Genomic DNA, 17,979 nt, shown 5'->3' with positions numbered 1-17,979 from the left:
AGGCGTAGCTCTCTGCTCTCCAGCAAAGTTTTAGATTTTTTTTTCCTGAACAGCAATTCTCTGTGTGCTGTGCAGCATGCCATTTCTAAAACTCAAGGGAGTTTCAAATGCTACCTTTTGTTCTTTAAGTAGTTGCAGGGGGTGGGGGGGAGATAGAGAGGGTGCTTCTATTTGGGGGAAAACAATTTTTAAAAGAAGCATAAACTCACGATCCAAGACAAGGGCTTTTAAGTTCCACTGGTTGAATCAATAGGATTTTAAAAGCATGTACCCCCACAAGATCATACTCAAGAAGCCTCTCGCCACTACAATCCCCCCTTTAATGTCTGGTCCACAATTATCCTCATAACTAAGTTTCTGGGATGTAATATTTTAAACTCCTTTATGCAAAACAGTTTGTTTTCAAAACATACCAGGTTGCACAATCACAGTGACCTCAGCGGTGGACTGATGGCCAGCAGAATCTGTCACCGTCAGTTGATAGGTGTAGTCACCTTCGCGCATGGCCGAGAGCTGCAGAGTCGAAGTCCTCACCCCCTATGAAACAAGACATTCCAGGAAGGTGAAGAAGAAGAAAAAAAAGGAGACTTAAGAATTGCAGGGCTCCATGTAACATTGCTAAGCATTTAATGACCTTGAATCAATATCCTGTGGCAAGAAGTAACATAATCCCTCGCTTCTCTTTCATGGTTGCAACGGCAGCATTTTGCAGAGGAGGTGGACATCAACCAAACTAGAACTTGCCTAGCGTGAACAAGGAACTGTTACCGCTGCCACTATGAAGCAAGACATAATAGACCACGGCTCCCAATATCTCAAGCCAGTCTGCAGTCTAACCCTAAGGAAATGTTTATGGTGTCATTTAGACGGGGATTCTGGTGATCTTACCTGCATTTCTGCTACCTTCACTTTGCTGTTGGGGCTGAGGGACCATTCGTAGCTGACAATGCCGTGGTCGTCTGTGCTCTGGTTTCCATAAAGGGTGATGGAATTTTGAGGCAGAGTGATCACTTGGTTAGGACCTGCATTTGCCACAGGTGGATAATCCACTGCTTTATTTACAGTCAGGCTAGCGGTGGTAGAGTTGCTAGCACCATCGGAATCTACCACGGTTAGGCTAAAGTGGGAGAGAGAATGAGGAAATTTAAAGATCAGGCCTGAAAGGGAACAACACTTGAGCATGTGGTGATCAGAGCTATGTCTGGCAATCAGAAGTATGCTGCCTCTGAAATTTTTCACTCACATTTCTTAGCTCCTAATGGGACTGACTGGAATGCTGAGGTGGTGCTCATCCCAACATCTGTGGCAACATCCCTGACTATAATGGTTATTTATTTCCCATACTGCATGAAACTGAAATTTAAGTAAAATCTTATTACTTCTTGGAGCAGCTCTAACTGCTGGCCCATGGCATGACACACCCCTTTACAGAGTAACTCTGAAGCCCTGCATTTCTACTCTCAGATGGAGAAAGGTACACAGGAGCTACCTAACAAAGAATGTGGACATTTCAACTCCTTGCACTGAGGACGTATCATTTGTGAAGAGGTTCCACAATGCACCAAGCCTCGATTAGCGACGTCTGGCTGGCCTCAGTGCAAGGAGTTGTCTTCTTAATAGTGGCCCCTGTCGAACAGACCTCCTCCCTAATGGATATGCAGTTGGCTAGTTCAGAAACCTGCCTATTTCAATGGTCTTTTAATCATGGCTTTTATTGGATGCACTGCCACTTTATCGCTGTGATTTTGGAGACTGCCTTGTACTGGCTGAATTATATCTAACGTACTGCTATTCTTTTTTTAAAAATGTTACTATTTTAATACCAACCTTTATAATGGTAATTTTATATCGTCTGTTGCCTTGGATAGTCTATTAATAAATCTAATAAAATATTAATACTGTAAATCTTTTAAAATAAATACCGGAATGCATTATGCTACAAATGGCATAATGGTTGTGTGGTATGGCAATTTTCTATCATTAAGCATTTGCTGATGTGCTGTAAGTAAGGCCAATCTAAAGGAATGGTTTAAAATTTGGGTTAGGTGGGTGGAAGAAGTGACCCAAAATGTTTTGTGAATAGTTCAGTTTTATATCTTCTGCAGTGGGCACTTCTGTACATATGAGCCCCATGAATAATAAGGCTTCTGTGCAATTACCAGTTTCAAGCTGGTATTCACTGCCAAAATAAATACATTTTTAAAGTGTTCCTCAAAAGTGCCAAAGAAATCCTTTCAGAAACAGCTGAAAAGCCTTGCTAAGCATGACAAAAGAAGCATAAAGAACCAACTTGGCAATCAAGACAAGCACACGATCCAAGATTCACTGCTAGTTTCAGATACACAGACAGGAATCTAAGCCACCAAATTATATAGACTATTTGCTATATAGATAATCTGTCTGTTCACTCATGGAGAGGCCTGTAACAGAGCCATGCAAACAGTTAATTGTTTAAAATCATTGGCAAAGCAACACAGGAAACAGCTCTTTAGAACGGAACATCTGAAGCATATCATCCCACCACTGATGAAAAGAAAAAAGCTTTTCAAGCTTAAAATATTTCTTCTACAAATAAAATGACAGATGCACCAATGAGCAATCCTTATTCTTTAACTATTAAATTGAAGCTAGCTAGACTAAATACAAAGAAAATGGAATATTTATTTATTTAAATTTATTATAGCTGCCCAACTCCCATGCACTGAGTGACATACAAAACCAAACAAAAACAAAACCAAAAACATCAAAACAGATAAAACCTAAAACCACACACAGCCCAGACCACAGAGAATTGTTACAGAATATCTCTACTTGACACTTTTACAAAATAAGCTAATTTAAAGATATCCTCACTATTTTATTATTTGTTTTCTATGTACAACCTCAGAATAATTTGTTCTTGAACCTTTTATAACCCTCAAGAAATCCATCTGAAATATTCAGACTTCAGTTGAACAAACAGGTATGTAACGGCAAATTCTATTTTTTAAATAGATGCAGGTGAGGGAGAGAGAGAGGGAGAAGGGGAAGAGAGAGGTTTAGAAAGAAATAATGAGGGATGATAACCCATAGAATATTCTTCCACTAATGTTCATAATTAGACATCGTAATGTGGGACCTGACTGTTTTATGAATGCAGCAACAGCCTCCTAAATCCAAACTGTTGCTAGTAGCACCTTTGCCAGATTATGTTGTGAGCTGAGGTGTATCTGCTTATATAAGCAGACCACCTACACAGGCTAACAAAAATAAAATAATGTTGTGGGTAAAATAGCTCTGCTGTTCTTGGAACTAATTTAGCAGCCAAGCTTATTATGTAATCAAAAGTAACACTGTATTTTGGACTCAGACTGAGAGGTAGGATCCCTTGACTTACCGGAATGTGTAATTTCCTGGTACCAAGTTGGTCAGTTCCAGAATATCCGTATCTGCAGATACCTTTTCTTCTCGAAGAGGCCCCTTTAGTTCTTCCCAGTGATAACTGACTATTTTGTCATCATCAGTACTTTCTGCTCCAGTGAATACAGACAATGAGTGTCTTATTTTAAAAACCACATTCTCAATAAACATGCAATAGTCAAGTCTACTTAAAAACTAGTGCAAAGCTGATGTGTAGTTCTAGCCCCTTTCACAAGTCACAACATTTAATTTTGATTTCCAAGAACGATGCTATAGCAACCATTAGATTTTCAGGGGACGATCAAGAGCCCACTGAGAGAAGCTGTGTTATAGATTTATTTGGTTCCAGTTTCAATCTCCAGAATCTCAGGAGCAGGGCTAGAAAAGACAGAGGATGAGGCCCTGGAGTTACTCCGAGATAATTCTAGCCAACATGGCTAACAGGCTACATCTTTGTAAGACAGCCTTCCCCAAAGCCATGTCCTTTGGAAGTGCTGAGGAAGCAACTTCTGGAATTCTTTTGGCTGAGCTGGCTGAAAAGGCTTGGGGAGATAGTCCCAATATGCTTAGGGGAGGCAAGAGTATGGAAGGCTGGCATAAAGCACTTTGAGGTATTCAAAGCAATTTAGTAGACAGACCTGAGAAAACATACAAGTTGACGATCCTCTATACCAGTGTTTCTCGACCTCCGCAACTTTTAAGATATCTGGGAGTTGACCTCCGCAACTCCCAGAATTCTGGGAGTTGAAGTCCACACATCTTAAGGTTGTGGAGGTTGAGAAACAGTGCCCTCACCACCTGCAGCCATTTCAATACAGTAGAGAAATCCCTTATGATGGCTTCCTTTGTTATTGAAAGGAAAAAAGGAAAAGAGAGCTTATTTCTGAGCAGGTGTTGGAATTTGTTCCTGAAAATATGGCAGTGTGATGTTTGGGACCAGAAGTGGGAAACTGAAAAGCAGTGTTTAAGTTTTTCTTGTGAAAGTAGCATAAAGCCTTGAGCCTCTAATACATTGATTTAAGTTATGCATTTGGCAGTTATGAGGAAATCCAAGAAGTGATTAACAATTGAAGTACTCCAAGGGATATCTCAGCCATGTCCCCTTTTTCTTAATGAATTATTGTTGCCTTCCCCAGCTTTTCTGGTGGTTTCAGGAGCAGATTGCTACGGTTGTGTTGAGTACTTACGGCTGCCGTCAATAACTGTTGAGGTGGTTGGAAGAGAGATCTCCAGGAACTGGGGTGACACAATGGCCACGGGTGGCTGGTTTACTCGAGGCTCTGCAGTGACAAAAGAACATGTTACAAATTTCCATTGGAACGTATTACAAGGTACTCCTGGCCCATGCCAACTCCTCTGGAAATCCGCTTTATTCAATTGCAGCATAGTAGGAGAGAGAGGAACTACAAATACCAAACCTTGCTTCTGCATTGCACTTGCTAGGCAGCCTGAAACAACATGTACCCTCTGGAACTCCAAGACCCTTTCCTGTTTGCTGTGCAATGTGAGACAGTATGCTCTTCCACCTTTAAAGGCTATTGTAAGGATTAATAAAAGAATATATGTAAACATATCTGAGCTATCTAGAAATAGTTGTAAGAGGTAAATACATTAGGTGGCTGCAGCAGCTTCTCAGCCTCAAAATCCTCCTATTCACAATCGCTGTAAGGATTAATTTGTTACTTATTAAGTCCTCTTGACTGCACATTGGAAAGGCACTTTCTGTACAACTAGGTGAAATCACAGCCTTCTTTCTACTGTTCTTGGATTTTTGTGGTAAATCAAACAGCCCTGCCATCAAGGTGGGAAGGATTACAATAGGGAGAATTAATACCCTGCAGCCTCGGGCTGAAGCTTCTAACATTTTTCAAAGGGTGGACAGAAAATTATCTATTTGCTGCATATATTTAATATATTCTCATATTCATTTGTAGTATCCAGATGTTAAATTATTTTCTAAGTACAAAATAGGGAGATGGATAATTTGAGCATAATAGTCCTAAATTCTGTCATTAGCAATGTCAGCTGCCCACTACTACTCACTGAAGAGAAATGCCTACCCTGCTTGCCCTCATACCGAGAATCCATTTGTGCAAATAATGCCATGCAAGTAATCTTATGGATAATAGGGAGCATAAAAAAATAAAACAAAACCAAGACAAGATACAAAAAAAGCCCTGTAGAACTCCTGCAGTTCACAACCGAGGCAACTTCATTTTAATCGACACTGTATTACCTAACTTAAAACAATCCGTGGTAAACAGTAAACACTCCCAAAAGGAGATAGCCTTATCAGAACGCTGGAGTAGAAAACAGTCTTGTGGCCTCTTAGCTAACTTATTTTCATATAAGCTTTCTGGAATCAGGTCCACTTCGTCAGACACTAAATCCCATCAGAGAGATTCTCTAAGTAGATGCAGCTACAAGAGGAAGGGAGTAAGAAGGATTCCATGCTGGCTGGGGAATTCTGGGAGTTGAAGTCCATACATCTTAAAGATGCCAAGGTTGAGAAACACTGGGTTAGATGCTGGTCATAATAAAACTTCAGAGGGTTCTGTGTTTTGCCTCAAAGTGCACTAAATCCAGCATGATGTGAGTTTTCTGTTCTGAAAATGGTGGCTGGCTATAACCTGTCTTGTCAAAATGTAACCTGTCTCCTTTCAAAGAGCTAAGCCACTGGATAACTCAGGAAAGCAACTGCAGTTCAAGACAAGCCTATAGCTTTTTCAGAGGGGCATAAAGTGGTACGTCTGTATTATTCGTGCTCATATAGGTCGCTGGGTATGATCTTACATCATGAAGAAATTGCCAAAGAAATAAAATCACCACCACCAACAGGAGCACCGCTGCTGCTCACACAAAGTACAGAAAGGGCTCGAAAGGGTGTGATAATTACACCCTCTTTTTCCTCTCTGCAAACTGAGTCAAACTTTTTTGCTTAGAAAACATTCAGGTCAGCAATAATTTGGGTCACCTAGCTTGCTTTTCAAATGTTTACAGAGACAGGAAACTCTAAGAATGAGCCCTGGGAAGACAATGCAGGAAAGGAAGAAGCTTGATGCAATTACTGAGCATACCTGGTTTAACTGTCACGTTCACCATCCCTTCTCCGTGTGCATTATCACCATCTACTATCACATTGAATTCATATAGGCCAACTGTGAGCTGCCAAACAAAATGAGCAGGGATTGTTAAAGAAAGGGCAAGACTATGACAACATGTTAAAAAAAGCTCCATCACAAAGATTATCGCAGCATGCCTGAGGCAGACCTTCTGACATCACAGTTCCCCTCCCTTTTCACCACCTCCAACAGCCTCCTCCACCAGGAGTTGCAGTCACCAAAAGATGTTGCCACAGGCTCAGGTAATTTTTAAGAGCCAAGGAAAGGTATAGACAAAATGAGATGGAAATATTGAAAAGTTTCAAACAGTTTTACATGCTGCTCCCATTGAGAATGTTGTTGTTTAAAAGCATTCTTCACATACACTAAAAAAAAGTAATACATGTTAAACTAGAATGCATCATCGTTCTGGAATGTTTACATTCTTGTGATCCTTAAATCTGTTGCTCTTGCTTTCTTGTTTAATCATTTAACCTTCTGCAGGTGGGACAATAGAGGGACACTATATTATGAATAGATAAACACTCAGACAGGAATGTTTTATTTGTTGCCACATCTATCTACTGTAAACTTTGTATACTCCCAACCTGCAGCTCTTTCTAGGTAGTGGGAGACTCACCTTGGATAACTTGAGAATCTGCGAATGCTGTCCTTCCATCTCTCCACTATAATCCTTGGGGTGCGTAATCAATCTCCAGTCATAGGAGTAGCTACTTCCTAACGGAAGAAGGTCAGAGATTATGGGAAGGCCTTACATTTGCATCTTATGTCAAAAGTCATTCAAAGCTTGGGGCCCGTGTGAGAGCAACTTGTGCAGAACAATGATATCCTTTAAGCTGCCATTATTTATGTGAATAAGCCTTGACTGCCAAAACAGATTTGGCAAGATTTCCCAGCTTCATTTCTCGTCTTGAACTTATATGCATTTAATAAACAAACTCACAACTGCTACCACATTCGGAATTGGACTGTTCAGGTCCTACCTTTAGGTGGTGGAGGTAAGACATATGCATTCAGCTCCACTTCGTTCTTTGGCAGAGTCACCTGGACACTGTCTCCAGCAGAAACTGCCAGTTTCTTAATAACTGTGGAGGAAGAATTAACATTCAAACACAGGAAAATTGGGGTCAATTCATTTTTCATATTTTCATTACAATATGCAGAGCAGTATGCAGTAGTTTGGATTCAAAGGGAAACAGATGTTTCAGAGTTCACAGATGCAGCACCTACTGGCAACTCCTTAAAGCAGCTGCATCTTTTCCTGGGACCATGCAGCTTCCCTTTGCAGCTGCACAGGATGATGGGAAAAGTCATGTTTGGTTGAGAGAGCTGCCAACAAGTGCTATGCAGCCCCAAATCCCCTTTTTTTCTTTGACATCTGAAATGCTACACAGTGCTAATATATGAAGACTTCTGCAACAAATGATTAAGAGCCACGGCTTAGGATGTGCATAAGCATAATTGAGATTCAGACATGTATGCTCCTCCTCCTCCCCTTCCGGCATGGGTTCTATGAAGGAATCTAAAATATCTTTCGGCTTTTAAACATCCAGAACTTCCAGTTACAGATGACTTGTTATAGACACTAGTTATTAAATTAGAATTTGATACTGGGCTGTTTGTCTTAAGCTTGCTTAGTTTAAAAAATAAAATAAATAATAAAAGCAATAGATAATTATAGACAAATAACCATGAGCCACAACTGCTTCTGAATTAATATTCTGGAACTATATATTATAATCTCAGGCTTGCAGATATTATCCATCTCTCAAAACTATTTTATGCCCCCTGCCCCACCCCCAAGCTAACACAGAAGTTTAAAAATTTTGCTCTTCTGGAGCAACAAGTATGACCTTGTGCCCTCTACCAAAGAAGTTTATTAGTGTGTGACAAATGAGACCAGCTAAACTAGATACATTTCAGGAGAGAATTTAACTTTATTTTGCATACAAGGAGAGACAAGAATCTTGATTTATTCAATGTGAAACCTATTTATTTATTTAAAAGACTTGTATGGCTGCCTATCTTAGAGCACAACTCAGGGCAGCTCACAACAACAAAACCACAAACAGTAAAAACCATAAAAACAAAATGAAAACCTGGCACCTATATCATCCTTTCGGGGTGCCCCAACAAACCACCACAGGCTCCTATCACACTTTACCCCAGGACCTAGAACTCAGACGCAGACCCTAAATGTACAGATGTCAGTATTTTGAGTTGGGAATTGAGAAGCATTTTAAGGTCCACGTACGTAGTCAGAGCAAAAGAACCCTAACTCTCTAGTATTTTGAGTATTTACGTATAGACAATTAGCACTGAATCTGATAATCAAGTCTTGTTTCAATTTAAGGAAAGCACCGCAACTCTCTTTAAACAGCCCCCTTGCAACGGCCAGGCAAGGAAAGCAAATACCAGCCTGCCTTCAACATTCACGAAGAAAGAAGAGCAAGACATTCGCATGATATTAAGAAGTTCTTCAAATGAAGTCAGACCACTATCCGTATTCCTGAGTACTGAATACACTAGTGGAGAATTGTTTTTCCCCTACATTCAGTATTTATTTAGGGGCTAAAGAATAAAAATGAAGACAAGGCTTGTTAAAACATACTGGGCCAGCAGAGGCTAAAAGCAGAAAATAATCAAAACATTGTCTGCCTGCATAATCAAGACATAAGTATCACAAATTGGATACAACACCTGAATAATTTGTCTTCAGATCTGGTACAACAGAAACAAAAGTTATTTCAGTTTATGAACTAAGATAAATAGAGTTGCTGTTTTTTAAAACGTACTGGAAGAAAAAAGTTCTCTCAAAACATTGTTGACAAAACCCATGTTAAGAGGGTCCAGACTTTGGAACCTGGCCAAGGACATTTAAAGAAGGATGTGAGGCATCTCCTCAGCCAAAGTTTGTTCTTACCTGGTGTTGGGGCAGGAGTACTAGGTACCACAGCAGGATCTGTCAGAACTGCAGTGACACTATCACTGGTGGGAGTGCCAGTTGGAACAGGGGAAACGTGTGGCACCTTTCCAGAACCCTTTTCCAGAAGACTGTTAGAAGTTGGGATGGCTTTTTCTAAGGAGGAGGGCTGGATGGAAGCATTGTTGGATGGTCTGGATTTTTCAGAGTTCCCAACAGGGCTGGGGAAGATAGTTGCTGAAGAGGAATCCGGTGTAGAAGCTCCTGTAGGGATCTAGAATTTGTGTAAGAGAGACAGAGAGTTTGCGAGACTCAACATCAATCACAAATCTTAATAAGCAACTTAATTCTCAATTTTTGTATTGGATTTCCTCAATTCTGCTACCCAGAAATTTCACCCCATTCATGAATCATAGAGATAAACACTTCCATTAGACAGTAAAATTATTCCTGAATATCACTTAGTTAATAAACGTTTAGTTGTTTTTAAATCAGATTTCTAATGGCACATTTAACATTAAATTAAATTAAATTTACCATACCATACCATACCATACCATACCATACCATACCATACCGCTGTAACACTGTACTGTAAGAATTGTAACAGAATTTAAATTTTGTTTTTTTAGGACTATAGCAAGGACTAGAAATATTTACACTTTTGTACCAGAAATACTTATTATTTACTTAAATAAAATTGTATATATCTATTCAAGGAAAGAGTTCTAAAATTGTGGGATCACCATTGAGAAACCCTATTTAGAGTACCTGCCAGCCAGCCTAATACTGAATATTCAAATTGGGTATATATTATAGTATCGTAGATGTAACATCTCACTTCACGAAATAAAGTTGGGCCAAGCAACATCTTTGTAGATTGTTATGCAAGAGGTGGGGTACATAAAATTGAGGCGCTTTAGAGCACTGGTTCTCAATTGGGGGCCATATGGCCCCCTGGAGGCCCTTGGACATTTCAAGGGGTCCACAGGTGAAAAACATGTAACGGGGACCAAGGCACATGCCAAGGGGGCCACAGAAAAGCAAAGTGTATTAGATTGCAAAAACTATATTGTTGACATCAGAAAATGCACCAGATACTGTCCCATGTCTGTATCCAGTAATGGGACCTGGATGGGGGGGAGGGGCACAGGAGAAGAAAGACTGAGAAACACTGCTTTAGAGGATGGCGATGATTGGGATAATGATGATTAAAGTTGGGATAGCAGAAATATTGAGATTATGCTAGCAATCTAAAACATGACAAATAAAATTTTATTTTCCATTCACTCAAAATTTATCATGCTTGCAAGCAGGATTTCCGGCTTTATGGTCAAGAATGTGAGTGAGGGGTTCATTTTAGTAATATATATTCTTTTTACTCAGAAATTGTCAGAGTGGTTTAAACAAATCTAAGGAACAGATGAAAACAATTTCCTTTCTTTCATCAGGAAATTCTTTCATCAGACCTTCCCCATTCCAATGGGCAGCCTGGAGCAGCAAGAACCGGACATTTCAGTTTTAACTCGGCTTATCTGTATAATTGCATATTTTCTTGATCCTTTTTATACAGCATCAATAAAATTCTTAGATCGAGGCATCCAGAAGCATGTATAATCTGGACTTCATGTTTATAAGGAAAAATGCAGCATATGTTCTTGTGGTAGATATAAATATTTTTATTATTAAATATGTGATTTGAGAAGAGACTTAGAATACAAAACTCTGGCTTAAACTCTGGGCCTTGGTCTCCAATGAAAGAGCTTTAGACAGTAAGAGAAGGAGGTTCTGCTACAAAGCACTACCAGTTGGAACCCGAACACTGAGCAAAACAGACATTCAATTTCAGATTGTGGAGTAAAAAAATAGCACTTGAAAACTGCGAGCCAATTAGAACTTCCAGAATCTTACGTGAGTTACTCCAATCTACGGCACAAATGCTAGTGGCAATATTCACCACTAGCTTTAGTATATGTTTGCCCAGTCCTTACGCTTAGCTGTAGCATAAATGGATCCTAACTTCTCTATGATGCTCTTCATCTCTCCATCCTGTTCTCCCTATTGATCCCTTGGAGAAAGCAGAAACTGTAGTGCCCCCTTTGTTCTTAGGTATTTGCCTGCTATCGTGTCAATTTTCACAAGCCAGTTTCAATAGAAAACCAGTCTTAATCTCTTTTCAGTCAAGTCTATTAAAAAATTCCCAGCTGGATTTTCTATGTTTTTATAAAGAGGATGCACCTTCTCCTAGTTGGGACACCAGAAATAAACCTGATAGCTCTGTATCTTTGAAATGTATTCCAACTGTTATTATGTCAGAACTGGAATTGCTCCCCCAACACAAACTGTCATCAAAGTAGTCCAGAATTTTGAGAGAAAATAGCACCAGGAGGACAAGTTGGAGAATGTGTGGTATGTTAACACAACTGGAAAAAACGCCTATGTAGACCCAGAGCTAGTATTAGATACAGTCCATTAGGTGAATTAAATATTCAGACTGCTTTTTGGCGATGTTTCTGTAGTCCCTTATCAAGATATGAAAACCCGCTGTTGCTCCTAAATGTGTTTGGGGTTGAGAACTGTACCAACAACACTCAAGACACTGAGCAAATTCTGAATCAAAGTAAAAGGGAGTTTTATCCAGAGCTGATTTAGATATTGACAAAGTCACATGCACAGTTAACATACAATAAACAGGAAGATAACTTTTTATAAGAGTTTGTTTTCTAGGAACTGTATTTTTCTAGCTCTCAAACTGCAATTATTTCATTACTGGCAAAACCCAATTTCCTTCCTCTTAATTTCTCGGCACACCCTTTTGATGAACAGCCTTCACCGTCAATTGTTACATCGTCAGGGGCTCAATGCATATTCTATCATATCCAGAAAAATACAAATACTGTGTAAATATGGGTTTTAGAAAATAGAGGAGGAAAACAGGATAAAATAGACACGTTTTTGCCTCATCACAATATAAATGGGAGTCAGGAAAAACTGTACTCCCTGAAGAGCAGAGATGACTGTTGCAATAAACGCCAGGAATAAAGCTAAAGCTACTGTACTTCTATTTAGCAAGCACAGAATTTTGATGGGTTGCTTCTGCAGTCCTTCTGCAGTGAAACAGGAGTCACTTTGATCAGCAAGCTATGCCTCACATTTCTTCTGTTGAACCAGTCACTGCAGTCAAGTTCAAACTCACATACCAACAGTTGGACAACTATAGCCAGATTTTGGGCCGAAATCACATAATCGTTAAGGTTGCACAAGCTCTACTTGGCTATATACCAGCATCCAGAACTGTAGATTTTTGTATGCATGGAGGATGGTCAAAAGAATTATTATATAATATTGGAAGGAAAAGTACACCCATGAATTGCACATATTTGCACTCTGTCAAGATCTGAATCAGGTATTCTCCACTGCCCACCTCCCTGCCAAAAAGGGTACGGAAGAGGATTTTCAAGCAATCTGGTCAAATTTTTGTTCACAAAAGATATTTCTAGACCTTTTCTCCCCCTACCACCTCCTTTTGGGTAAACTTTGGGATATTATGGATAAACATTGGCATTCTATTATTTTGTAACTCTGTTAGGTATTTAATTTTTTTGCTAATTAAATTGAGTCAAGAACAATATTCTTAAAAATAACAGCGTGGAACAGGAAGTGATAGCTACAGATTCTCCCACACTCTAAATTTATCTTTTGTAGTACATTTTGAGATCACTTTCTCAAATGTTTCTGTTGCAAGGAAGCTTCATTTTCACATCTCTCAAAATACAGTTTTCTGCTGTAGGGCAAAATGCGATTCCTTCTGCCTCTCACCTCAAACTCATGTGTTTATTACAACACTTTGGACATTGGTTATATTAAGGCCAGCAGAAGCTGTGACATCACCATGATAACCAGCCACACATATCAAGGTCTCGCTCCTTTCTTAGGCTCATTATGTGGAGATGAGTATCATGAGTATCTCTCCACTGATAAGAGTAGAATAATAATTTTAAAATTCCTCCATTTCCCATAATTCATGATTTGCCCTTAAAAGATATGCTCTTAAAGTACTGTAATCATTTATCAATCAATGCTGGTAGCCAAGAAACTTTTTTTTTTTGGTCCCTTTTGAGTCAGTCTTGACTCCTGGTGACTGCCTGGACAAGTCCCTGCAGTTTTCTTGGCAAGATTTTTCAGAAGTGGTTTGCCACTGCCTCCTTCCTAGGGCTGTAAGAGAGTGACTGGCCCAAGGTCACCCAGCTGGCTTTGTGCCTAAGGCGGGACTAGAAGTTTCACAGTTTCCTGGTTCCTAGCCTGATGCCCTTCAGCAAAGAATCGTTACCTTGTCGTGGTGCTGGAGCTTGAGCACCTCAATGATGCCATGAGCTAAACCGTGAAGGGCCACCCAAGACGGGAAGGTCATGACAGAGAGGTCAGACTAAATGCGATCCCTGGGGAAGGGAATGGCAACCCACCCCAGTATTCTTGCCGTGAAAACTAAATGGATCAGTACAACCAGAGATATGTCGGTATACCATCGGAAGATGAGACCCCCAGGTCGGAAGATGGTCAAAATGCTACTGGGGAGGAACAGAGGATGAGTTCAACTAGCCCCAGACGTGATGACACAGCTAGCTCAAAGCCGAAAGGACGGTTAGCGGCCGACGGTGCTGGTGGTGAACGGCGAATCCGATGTTCTAAGGATCAACACACCGTTGGAACCTGGAATGTAAGATCTATGAGCCAGGGCAAATTGGATGTGGTTATTGGTGAGATGTCAAGATTAAAGATAGACATTCTGGGCGTCAGTGAACTGAAATGGACTGGAATGGGCCACTTCACATCAAATGACCACCAGATCTACTACTGTGGGCAAGAGGACCACAGAAGAAATGGAGTAGCCTTCATAATTAATAGTAAAATGGCTAAAGCAGTGCTTGGATACAATCCAAAAAACAACAGAATGATCTCAATTCGAATTCAGGGCAAGCCATCTAACATCACAATGATCCAAATATACGCCCCAACCACAGATGCTGAAGAAGCTGAAGTAGAGCAGTTCTATGAGGATCTGCAGCACCAACTGAACAACACACCTAAAGGAGATGTTATTTTCATCACGGGAGACTGGAATGCTAAGGTGGGCAGTCAAATGACACCTGGAATTACAGGTAAGCATGGCCTGGGAGAACAAAATGAAGCAGGACATAGGCTGATAGAATTTTGCCAAGACAATTCACTCTGCATAACAAACACTCTCTTCCAACAACCTAAGAGACAGCTTTATACATGGACTTCACCAGATGACAACACCGAAATCAGATTGACTACATCCTTTGCAGCCAAAGGTGGTGGACATCTATACAGTCGGTAAAAATAAGACCTGGAGCTGACTGTAGTTCAGATCACGAACTTCTTCTTGCACAATTTAGGATCAGACTAAAGAGATTAGGGAAGACCCACAGATCAGCTAGATATGAGCTCACTAATATTCCTAAGGAATATGCAGCGGAGGTGAAGAATAGATTTAAGGCACTGGACTTAGTAGATAGGGTCCCGGAAGAACTCTGGACAGAAGTTCGCAACATTGTTCAGGAGGCGGCAACAAAATACATCCCAAAGAAAGAGAAAACCAAGAAGGCAAAATGGCTGTCTGCTGAGACACTAGAAGTAGCCCAAGAAAGAAGGAAAGCAAAAGGCAACAGTGATAGGGGGAGATATGCCCAATTAAATGCAAAATTCCAGAGGTTAGCCAGAAGAGATAAGGAATTATTTTTAAACAAGCAATGTGCGGAAGTGGAAGAAGACAATAGAATAGGAAGGACAAGAGACCTCTTCCAGAAAATTAGAAACATTGGAGGTAAATTCCAGGCAAAAATGGGTATGATCAAAAACAAAGATGGCAAGGACCTAACAGAAGGAGAAGAGATCAAGAAAAGGTGGCAAGAATATACAGAAGACCTGTATAGGAAGGATAACAATATCGGGGATAGCTTTGACGGTGTGGTCAGTGAGCTAGAGCCAGACATCCTGAAGAGTGAGGTTGAATGGGCCTTGGGAAGCATTGCTAATAACAAGGCAGCAGGAGACGATGGCATCCCAGCTGAACTGTTCAAAATCTTGCAAGATGATGCTGTCAAGATAATGCATGCTATATGCCAGCAAATTTGGAAAACACAAGAATGGCCATCAGATTGGAAAAAATCAACTTATATCCCCATACCAAAAAAAGGAAACACTAAAGAATGTTCAAACTATCGAACAGTGGCACTCATTTCACATGCCAGTAAGGTAAATGCTCAAGATCCTGCAAGGTAGACTTCAGCAATTCATGGAGTGAGAATTGCCAGATGTACAAGCTGGGTTTAGAAAAGGCAGAGGAACTAGGGACCAAATTGCCAATATCCGCTGGATAATGGAAAAAGCCAGGGAGTTTCAGAAAAACATCTATTTCTGTTTGATTGACTATTCTAAAGCCTTTAACTGTGTGGACCATAACAAATTGTGGCAAGTTCTTAGCGGTATGGGGATACCAAGTCATCTTGTCTGCCTCCTGAAGAATCTGTATAACAACCAAGTAGCAACAGTAAGAACAGACCACGGAACAACGGACTGGTTTAAGATCGGGAAAGGAGTATGGCAGCATTGTATACTCTCACCCTACCTATTCAACTTGTACGCAGAACACATCATGCGACATGCTGGGCTTGAGGAATCCAAGGCTGGAGTTAAAATTGCTGGAAGAAACATTTACAATCTCAGATATGCAGATGATACCACTTTGATGGCTGAAAGCGAAGAGGAACTGAGGAGCCTTATGATGAAGGTGAAAGAAGAAAGTGGAAAAGCTGGCTTGCAGCTAAACCTTAAAAAAACCAAGATTATGGCAACCAGCTTGATTGATAACAGGCAAATAGAGAGAGAAAATATAGAAGCAGTGAAAGACTTTGTATTTTAGGTGCGAAGATTACTGCAGATGCTGACTGCCGTCAGGAAATCAGAAGACGTTTAATCCTTGGGAGAAGAGCAATGACAAATCTCGATAAAATAGTTAAGAGCAGAGACATCACACTGACAACAAAGGTCCGCACAGTTAAAGCAATGGTGTTCCCTGTAGTAACATATGGCTGCGAGAGCTGGACCATAAGGAAGGCTGAGAGACGGAAGATCGATGCTTTGGAACTGTGGTGTTGGAGGAAAATTCTGAGAGTGCCTTGGACTGCCAGAAGATCAAACCAGTCCATACTCCAGGAAATAAAGCCAGACTGCTCACCTGAGGGAATGATATTAAAGGCAAAACTGAAATACTCTGGCCACATAATAAGACAGGACACCCTGGAGAAAATGCTGATGCTAGGGAGAGTGGAGGGCAAAAGGAAGAGGGGCCGACCAAGGGCAAGGTGGACGGATGATATTCTAGAGGTGACGGACTCGTCCCTGGGGGAGCTGGGGGTGTTGACGACCGACAGGAAGCTCTGGCGTGGGCTGGTCCATGAAGTCACAAAGAGTCGGAAGCGACTGAACGAATAAACACACAGCCTGATGCCTTAATCACTACACCAAACTGGCTCTCAAGAAATCATTACTATATATTATTACTGAAAAAAATACTAAAAAATACATATTATTTTCTTCTTCCCCATTCTTCAGAATTACATTTCTTCTTCCACCACCCCTATAGTTATAAGATGTTCAGTTTTGGGCTAGCAACTTCTATAGTAGCAGTCTAAAGCAAATTTAAGATGTGTGGACTTCAACTCCCAGAATTCTCCAGCCAATTCTCCAGAACTCCTAGCTGGCTAAGGTAGGGAATTCTGGGAGTCGAAGTCCACACTTATTAAAGTTGCCAAGGTTGAGAAACACTAGTCTAAAGTATAATGAGGGAAGGCTTGTAAAGTGGGAACAGAAAGGGTTTTCATAATCCTTCCATCACCCTCAAAAATGCTCTCTCCTGGCAACAGATCTAAATACAGCACAAGGCTCTTTTTCTAGTCTCATTGGAGCAATGAATTGGGAGAATTCTGTATTCTCCTAGAATACAGAAATGGCACAACATTGTGCTATAAGCCTCACTTTTAATTCACCATGAGAAGCAAAACAGCAAGCTTGCAACATACTTAAACATTCAGGATCAGAACTGAATCTTATATAAGGATAGGAAAGGCTGATTTCCACATTTTCATGTTATAAAGAATTCTACTTCTGAAAATCGTAAGTTCCTTCAAAGCCCAGCATTTGATAATTTTGAAAGCTAAGTGATACAAATTTGCTATACAAAAAGTCATAAATGAGTCTTTGCCAGCATATCTTGGGAGCATGGGCTGGAATAGCAGCAAAGTATCATTATCAGAATATCAAGAGAAGACTGACAATTCAGGATGCAGTACGCTTCATTTGGAATCGGCTAAAATGTGTATTTATTGCCCAGGTCAGGAAGGATTCAGCACAGGGAACATAGTGTTATCTTTCTGTCATACCAGAGCAAAAAACTCTTATGAGGAGCCAGATGTTTCTAATTTTAAGGGGCATGTTGTTATTAATGCATTG

General features: G+C 40.4%; 1 protein-coding gene across 2 annotated transcripts in view; it reads right to left on the bottom strand.

Annotated features, from left to right (window-relative positions):
• KIAA0319L (KIAA0319 like) overlaps positions 1-17,979 on the bottom strand; it is a 60,086-nt gene that overhangs the window by 15,818 nt on the left and 26,289 nt on the right. For both annotated transcript variants that reach the window (XM_063312429.1, XM_063312427.1), the window contains 8 exons: positions 9,445-9,718; positions 7,505-7,606; positions 7,141-7,238; positions 6,477-6,564; positions 4,587-4,679; positions 3,377-3,509; positions 889-1,117; positions 414-537 (listed from right to left, as the gene is read on the bottom strand). In XM_063312429.1, coding sequence (XP_063168499.1) covers positions 414-537; positions 889-1,117; positions 3,377-3,509; positions 4,587-4,679; positions 6,477-6,564; positions 7,141-7,238; positions 7,505-7,606; positions 9,445-9,718 — 1,141 coding nt within the window. The remainder of the gene's footprint in view (positions 1-413; positions 538-888; positions 1,118-3,376; positions 3,510-4,586; positions 4,680-6,476; positions 6,565-7,140; positions 7,239-7,504; positions 7,607-9,444; positions 9,719-17,979) is intronic.

The sequence above is a fragment of the Candoia aspera genome, chromosome 10, assembly GCF_035149785.1.
Source record: "Candoia aspera isolate rCanAsp1 chromosome 10, rCanAsp1.hap2, whole genome shotgun sequence".
NCBI lineage: Eukaryota > Metazoa > Chordata > Lepidosauria > Squamata > Boidae > Candoia > Candoia aspera.
This window is presented reverse-complemented; position numbering and strand designations above follow the sequence as displayed.